At 38.0% G+C, this 8,408-nt stretch overlaps 1 protein-coding gene across 1 annotated transcript; it reads right to left on the bottom strand.

Annotated features, from left to right (window-relative positions):
* Nucleotides 1-1,793: 1,793 nt before the first annotated feature.
* Nucleotides 1,794-4,706, bottom strand: LOC133898588 (disease resistance protein RPM1-like). Its single transcript, XM_062339289.1, has 3 exons — nt 4,444-4,706; nt 1,974-4,010; nt 1,794-1,870 (listed from the first exon to the last, which is right to left on the bottom strand). Exons 1-3 carry the CDS (start codon nt 4,704-4,706, stop codon nt 1,804-1,806), a joined length of 2,367 nt encoding a protein of 788 aa, XP_062195273.1. The 3' UTR covers nt 1,794-1,803.
* Between the last annotated feature and the right edge of the window lie 3,702 nt (nt 4,707-8,408).

The following is an 8,408-nucleotide window of genomic DNA, read 5'->3' as shown; positions in this document are numbered from 1 at the left end:
CGCAGCAGTAGATCACACCATGATGTGTGTTGTAGAGGGCAGGGAAAACTTTACCGGCTGGATAATTTCTCTTTCTACCTTTTATAGGATTGCTGCAAAGGAATGCCACAGGATAATTTCTTCATTTCACCTTATGGAGGAAGACAAACTTGTGCAACCTATGTCTCTATTCAAGACATGTTTCAGTCCAAATTCCTGTAATTTTCTGTAAAGAAGGTAAACACGTCTTTTGAAGAATTATGATGTTTTCATTCTGCAGAATTGACATTAGATATGACATTTAGTTCCTGCAATTTTTGTATTTCCAACTTTTTTTCATTTCCTGCATTTGGGTTGGCCCTAACTTGTGCTTGTGTGGCTTTCTGTTTTTCACAATTTATTTGTGATTGGAAATCCTATGCGTGGAAGATCCTTCTATGTTGTTTTAAGTCCACATGCTACTTTGCACTGAACCTTTAGACTTTTTTTGGCAAAAAATACAGCAATACTATTTCAAAAACACTTACAGCGATACCGTAGAGATGCTTTTGTTTGTATGCACTTTTTTCTTGCAGCCTAAAAATCTGGATGCAACTCACATTGGGATGTTTCATGGAAGCATGAACTTCAGTGCTGACATAATCAACTTCTAGCTCCTGAGTCGATGGTGAAACAAAAGACAGTGCGAGTATACCATCGTGAGCAAAAGTGATTTTCATGGTTTTTCTCATGTAGTGGTCACTGAAATCTCATGTGTATATCTGAATCCTTTCAGATATACAGATCACAGAAGTGTTTTGCCACTATTTTCCTGGTCATATTACCCAGTACTCAATAGATACCCCATATATGAGCATTTTGGATCCTCAGTGTGTTCCCAACTCTGACAATAGAAATCACAAGAGATTAGACTAAAACGATCAGCTAGTTTAGATCACATGACAAAGTAGGCAATATAATATCTTCTAGTTTACCTATTAAAAATCTAACATTTCTCAGGAGTCTAAAATGCTAAATGTAGATCAGATCACTAGGATTCTAGAAAGTGCAATTGATATGCTTGTTAGTATTTCTTTTTCGGTTTGATCTATGGTCTACCGAATATGAACGAATTTTATGACAGTATGTGTGTGCTGCGGTGCATTCGGAAATCAACAATGCTGATATTTTTTTTTTAAATAGAAGTGATAGGTATTGCCATAATTTTGTTTTCAGTTGAGTATTGATAAGAGGAAGCTTTCCCTTGAAAGGCAACATGTTTTTCTTTAAGAAAGCCACATTTGTTTTCTTTATGCTAGGGGTTATGCTATTACTGTACAAACATCTTGGTTGTTGCTCCTCTCCTGGGGCTTGGATCATATTGTAGTACAGGATATTATGATCCACATAAAAACTGAATCAGCAGGATTCACTTCTAGTTTCACGCACTAGTTTCGATTTGGTGAAACTAGTATTGAAAATTTTAGTATCTTCCTGAATCACTCTTTTATTATTTGATAGATCTGACTTGTGAACAACAAGATCCGAAAACCGGGAAGTGTTAGCCAGGTTATGAAATCCTTTTTTATGCCTGTCTGAAACAAATAAAAAATGATCTGCGAACTGGTGAATCTATAGTAGTTACTAGTTAGTGTTGAAGATAAAAAAAATTGATGTTTGGAGCAGAAACCTGATTGATCGTAACTGCTAATCATGACCAATGCAGAAGGCTGATCATTAACACAGTTCTCATATGATCTTTTATGTGTCTTGCACGAAAGCACTCAAAGAAAATATAAAGTACTTACTCGAATTCATGTATTCTGGAGTAGATTCTCAATGACATTAACTTGTGGAGAACTCATCAGAATCTGATATTCCGTGATCATCATCTTCTTCGGCAGTACAATAACTGGACAATTAAAGGTGAGCATGTAAATTTTATGTATATGACACAAGCAAATTATTACAGAGAAAAGGAAACTGCAGGCTGGTTGAAATTTAGATCAAATTACCTTGTTGAACCCGCATCCTGAGGCTCTGTTTTTACTTGTGGAAATCCTTCTTTGTAATAGCATATGACCTTGATGCGTCGTATACTTTCGTAGTTTTCATTCCCTTTCTGTAGTTTCTGAAGGAAAGATTCTGGCATGTCGAACAGATGAAACTCTTTAAGTTCCTTTAAATGCTCAATTCCCAGAGGGACTGATGTTAGCCTGCTGCAGTTCCTTAAAATCAATTTACTGAGGTTTCTCAAGGATCCATGCACTTCTATCTCTACTAAGCTATTCAGTTGTTCAAGATCTAGTATCTTCAGATTTGGAAATCCATTCTGTAGGAAGTTTAACTTTTCTGCATCCAGTGCTTGGATCAAGGCAAGTTCAGCAAGTTTAGGCAGCTTTTGCAGCTCATTGAATGAACTATCAGCTAAACTTGATCCTACTAATCGTAGTCTCACAAGGGCTTGAAGAGATGGAAAGAAATCAGCATTCACATTCAACCTTCCCCTCAAGTACAATCTCTCAAGCTTCGGTGGTATGGTGAGTAAGTTTCGAAGGTTGATAGGCTCATTATCTGATGATGTTAATGAAATGGAGGAAAGTTGACCCATCTCTGAAACTGCTGTGCATAAATCAGGCCCATCATCTCCTTTGAGCTTGACAATCCCCAATCTCTTCAGCTTTGTTAATTTGTGGAGTTCTTTAACAGTGCTGCTGTCTTTATTTGCTTCTATGATTGATAAAGTTTTAAGCTCTTTGAGATCTCCAATTCCTTTAGGCACTTTCACACCATAGATAATGTCTGGCTGCCGATCAGGTTTTTTCTCTACGTCATATCGGTAGGCTAGAAGATGCTGAAGCTGTCTTACTCTTAGTATCGCTTTTGGTAATTGTGATACTAGGGTGCCTTTCAGGATTAAGGTTTGTAGGTTTATCAGATTCCCAACAGACGCTGGAAGCTTGCTTATCTTGGTATTACCTAAGTTGAGATATCTCAAATGAGTCAGCTTGCTAATTTCTTTTGGGAATACTTGAATTGATTCATCCGTCAGACTCAGTATTTTCAGTGACCTTGTGCTGGATAAGAGCTTTGCTATGTGAGAAGTTCTGCTTGAAACAAACAGAGAGATAACATTGAGTAAATACACAGTCTTTGGAAATTCTTTTACTGTGACCTGAACAGACAGACGTCGAATCCGCTTGAGAGAGTTGCTTAGACTCTCCACCAGTGTTGTACAGAAGTTCTCTTCCTCTGCTTTCTTCCGTATCTCGTCATGCATGAGCCCATTAAGCTTGTAACTCTTTGGTCTTCCATACTGATAATGCTCTGCAACCTGAACAATGTGACGTTCAATGAGAGTATTGAGGTATTCTGTGGCAATTTCCTCCTGTGTCTTTCTTCCCTGGACATGTATAAAACCTTCAGCTATCCACAGTCTGACTAATGTATTGTGTGAAACTGTAGAACCTTTTGGGAAGATGCTAAAGTACATTAAGCACTTATTTATGTTCGTCTGTGACATATCAGACAAGTCATTGATGCTCCTTTCCAATATTTCTGTGTAACCATGTTCTTGCAATTCGTCAATGATGCTGCTCCATTCACTCTGCAGTTTTTTGGAGAGGAGGCCTCCAAGTAAATCTATAGCTAAAGGTAATCCATCACATAGGCCAGTAATTCTTTCACGAAGGTTGCCAACTTCCAGTTCAGGACGGAAATCTGCAGCTGAAAATGCTTTCTTGCAGAATAGCTTCCAAACTTCTGGTGCAGACAGTTGTTCAACTTCTACTCTGTATGCATTGTTGCAGGCTCCAACAACATCTAGATTTCTTGATGTTACTATGATTCTTCCAAAGTTCTCACAAATTTTGTCAGGAATTGCAAGATCTAAAACGTCTTTGAGCTGTGCTCTTGTTGATATATGATCCAAAACAATGACATACCTTCTACTCTCTTTTTCCAGAAAGCGCCTTATAACAGATCCAAGCATGTCATCATCCATTTGGTCAATTGCCTTTGGAGTATTCAAGTTTGCCTCACTATACAATCTTCTGATTATGCATTTTAATAGGTCCTTTGTTTCAAAAGAAGCATCTATCGGAACCCATGCATGGCAGTTGAAATGTCCTCTCACAGTGCTGTTTTCGTAGACGTGACGGACAAGAGTAGTCTTCCCAGCTCCATGCATTCCGACCACAATGGCTCTCTCCTGTCATCAAATATTTGAACAGAAGGGCTAATGGCTTCTCCATTCCTACAAAATCAGCTCCAAGGAGGACAGATGCAACATGGCTATTTTGTAGTCTTCCCTTCCTTTCAGGACCTTCATCTTTATTCACAAATAGTGTCATGATACCTAGCAATCGATTAATCTGGGACCGGAGCTTGACCATCTTATTAGCTGTTTTCCAGAGAGAAGGGGTATGCCATATGTTATGGCCATATTTAAGGAAACAACTGAGTGGGCTGCTTGGGTGATCATACCTTGAGAGCCGTTTTGCATGTTCAAGAATTGCTTCGATTTCAGTTTGTAAGTCATCTGCTTGATCTCTTGCTTTCCTGAGCAAGTGACTGCTGCTTCTGCAGCTGTATGTATCCCAGAGTGCCGCTTCCAGGAGTGCTGCCTCCCTTTTCATTTCTTCGGTAGCTGTATGTTTGCCTCGCAGCAGTTGAATCCAGTACGCCACACTGTCAAGCGTGGGTTTTGCTAAGCCTGACACCAATCCCTTCACAGCCACATCTTCCATCTTGCTATCTTTGATTCTCAAGCTTTTGAGATGGTGTTGCTATATCCTGTGATATCTCAAGTGTTGTAGAAAGTGCTGCTATGTCTTCTGGATATTGTCAAGTATCAGGAAAAGTACTACTCTAACTCATGTTTGTGGCTGGGTTGGTTTGTTTGCATAGTGGGCCTCTATGATCAGTTCTTGGTAAGAGAACTTGTTGCTCAAATATAGAAAGAGGAGATGCTCCTACGTCTTACCTTCTTCCCTAAAAGAAAAAGGCAAAAAACTAGAGGAAAGAAAGAAGTACGCCATTAAAACCTTCTATCAATGTACTTGTTAATCCTCTTATGTAAAGAAAAGTTTAGAAGACACTATCAGTAAACAATTGGTTCATATATTATTTTTTTTGCGACCGGTGCAACAATGTCCCTGCCAGTTGCTAAAGTACAATTTTGTTAGATAACCATTTGGTAACACAACAAGGCATTATATTTAATTAAGGATGTTAAAAATTGAAATGAATCTTAACTACTTTTGAATGCTTCAAACATGATCAATTGATATATACCTTGCTTATGTATGCTTTTGAAGAAGTCATGTTGTCATTAAATTTCTTCGCCAAGTTGACCAGCAATTATATGATTGGTGAAAGTACTATATTCTGCAGTTGATGTAAGGCTTATAGTTGCAAAAAAGATTCCACCTAGTGTTTGCTTGTGTAACCACAGTTTGGAAGTCATTTGTTGCTCATGTATCCAAAGTATTGACCAGATGTAGCATCGTTATGAAAGGAGTTGTTCCTCATTAGAATCTTCTGAAAGGAGTTGTTCCTCATTAGAATCTTCTGAAATGTTTCTAGTACTTAAACATCAGAAATCAATATGTATGTACTTTTGATGGCTATTTCATTAGTAATTTTGAGGTTTGACCTGATTTGGTACGATTCTTTCTCCATTTTCTAGCTTGAAACAACTGCAAAACAAAGATCTTTGTGGAAATCTAGGCACAAGTTATGTTGTTGCATGTTTAAAAGAAAATGAATGACACCAGATCCTTATCCAGTCTAAATCGAACACCCTAATTTTATTTTCTTTAGTCATGTCAAACAGCAATATTTTGTCAAGGTTAACATGTCTGCAATACTTGTCTTGTGCAGATATTTCTAGGCTATGAGGGATCATGTAACTTGGGCAAACCACTGCTATATTATGTACAATTTCACGGCCCTTATGATTCTTCTATTTGTCTGGCTCAGTTTCTCAGAAATCAAGAAAAGGCTTTAATTATCCAAATATGGTCAGCAAGTCTGAAAATGGCTGATGATGTGAAGTTTAATGTTGAAATGATAATTTATCTGCTGCCATGTGGTAAGCATCCCGTCAAACTTCCTGTAAGAAGGTTATTTGCTATGCAACTGGCATGGGTTTTTTTTGTCTGTTTTTTCACTTGTTAAAGAAGTAATGGTTATTCTCGCCGAAGGAAAAAGAACAATTATGAGTTTGGAATGACATGTTTACACAGATCTTGTAATGAAAATAATTTTATTTAGTATAAATAGTTTATCCTTTGTTAACTTTTTTTTTTGACAATTATCGAAAGAATTGAGTAGTGAAATCACATAGATATGGCCCCGTTTAAGATAATAAAGAGTTGTGTTTTCCTGTTAGTCGTTAAAGAAAATGCAAAACAAAATCTTTTAATTGGAGAAATTGCTGATTCATATAAGGAGAATCAGACAATATTTATGAGTAAACTTTCTCCACTATTTACTTGTCACTGTCATTGTTACTTATTGTAGCAGTACCATTCACACTGTGGTACTGTAGCTAGCACAGTATGTCACCACCTGCTGGTGGCCAGGCACAACGGTAGTAGAAAATTAGTTGTAAGAAAAGCTATTTCTCTTTATCATCATTGTTCTAGAATGAAGCCACCCAGCTGCCGCACTTATGCTTTATTTAGCGAGCTGGCGGGTTGGCTGCCCAAGTGTTCGAATTGGGGCATAAAATTTAAGTTCGAAGTTACTGGGATTTGAAAGTGCATCTAACCCTTATATGTGGTTTTGGTAATTAATGATAATATCTATGGACTAACAATAGTGTTGAGTTTGTTAGTAGGTTGTTCCATAAGTAATGCATTGAAAAATATATATAAGCTCTAGGTGTATGGAGAGATTGAAAATGCATCAAGATGAATGAGCTCTAGGTGACACTTATAAGGAGAAGGAAAAACTCAATAAGATTGACAATAAACTTGAAGATTAAGTTACTTGTGGAGATCAAATAACTAAATGTATGACATTGTTAATAGAGTTTTATGGACTAACTCGTGTGCTATGTGCTTGAAAATAAGTGGGGTTATGCTCTATATGAAGATTGACAATATGCATGAAGGCTAATAAGTTACGTGTGGAGATCAAGTAACTTAAGGTAAAAAATTGTCAATTAGGTTTTATGGACTAACCCATGTATTTTGTGCTTGAAAGTGAGATAAGGTTAGGATCCATAAGAAGTCATCAGTTGAATTGAAATCATATATGCCAAGAGTGAAGAATAAGAGTGGACTCCATAATTGATAAAGTGAATTCCTAAAAGATGTCGAATACAAAGTGGTTTTTTATGGTAAGACAGTGAAGGGCAAACAAAACTCGGCTACGATGGACCATCCGTAGTGAAGAGCAAGCAAATGGCTTGGCGCCGAAGGACCAAGGTGGTGGTGAAGAGAGAATGAAGGTTTTGCGCCAATGGACCGTGTGAGGCTACGGGAAGTTATGAGTGATTCGCATCAATCATATGAAGAATCAAGAAAAGATGGAGCGAAGAATATATGAAAGTTGGTAACCTTCAAAGTTTGAATGAAAAAAGCGGTACTTGAAAGTTATTCAAATGTTCAAAGTGGTTTAAACGAGTTTTATCTTTAAATTTAAGTATAGGTATACCGCACTATTAAGAGGGATGCAACGCAGAGCTAATTATCGTGTCTCAGTGCTCAAGAGTTTCTAACCAAACCCAAGTGAGAGTTTCTTTTAGAAATCTTAGTATGGAAAGTGTGGAAGTGTCTGAATTGGGTTTCGGAGTGTTCCTAATTTGATCTAATGCGTTTGAGATTATGAATTCAGTTGGGATATGTAGCCCTCTGAATAAGCTTTTCATAGAGTCCAAAATCGTCGAAATCGGACTTCGGGATCAAAAGTTATCGTCGTTTTTCGAAGGTCAGCTGTGCTGAATCCGGATATTCCGGGTTAACCCGGATTATCCGAGTCGTCCGGAGTCTCCGGGTGAGGTTCCGGGGAGAGGTATCGGTTTGGGCCTTTTTAGTTGACTTGGATACTTCGGGTGAGGTTTCGAGTCTGGGTGCTCGGTTTTGTCTTCTTTAGCTAACCCGGATACTCCAGGTTGACCCGAAGACTTCGGGTCAGTACAAAAAAGTGCTGTAATGGCTAGTTTTGGGGGTTGGATATTTATACCCCCTCACCCCCATTCTTTGGGGTTGCTGCAAGGGCACGAAAGAAAAATATTTTAGAGATAAAAAAACTCATTCCCACTCCAATCTAGTGTGCGATTTGAGAAGAAAAGTGAGTTGGGTTGTGAGATGGAAGATTGAGTGCAAGTGAGCTAAATCCAATCTTGAGCACTTGAGTTAATCGGCAAGAAGTTCGTGAAGCATTTGTTACTATTGGAGGTGAAGCCTATAGCCGGTTAGGTGTTACCCGACGAGCTCTTG

The sequence above is a fragment of the Phragmites australis genome, chromosome 18, assembly GCF_958298935.1.
Source record: "Phragmites australis chromosome 18, lpPhrAust1.1, whole genome shotgun sequence".
Classification (NCBI taxonomy): Eukaryota; Viridiplantae; Streptophyta; class Magnoliopsida; order Poales; family Poaceae; genus Phragmites; species Phragmites australis.
Note: the sequence above shows the minus strand (reverse complement) of the source record. Positions and strands in the feature narration are given on the sequence as shown.

What these genes read in the sequence shown, in the direction of transcription:
- LOC133898588 (XM_062339289.1), bottom strand. Translation starts at nt 4,706, where the DNA reads ATGGAAGATGTGGCTGTGAAGGGATTGGTGTCAGGCTTAGCAAAACCC. An exon ending in CATGCAAAACGGCTCTCAAG is followed by an intron (nt 4,011 to 4,443) that starts GTATGATCACCC and finishes ATGCATAATCAG; the next exon opens with AAGATTGTATAGTGAGGCAA. An exon ending in CAGGATGCGGGTTCAACAAG is followed by an intron (nt 1,871 to 1,973) that starts GTAATTTGATCT and finishes TTAATTGTCCAG; the next exon opens with TTATTGTACTGCCGAAGAAG.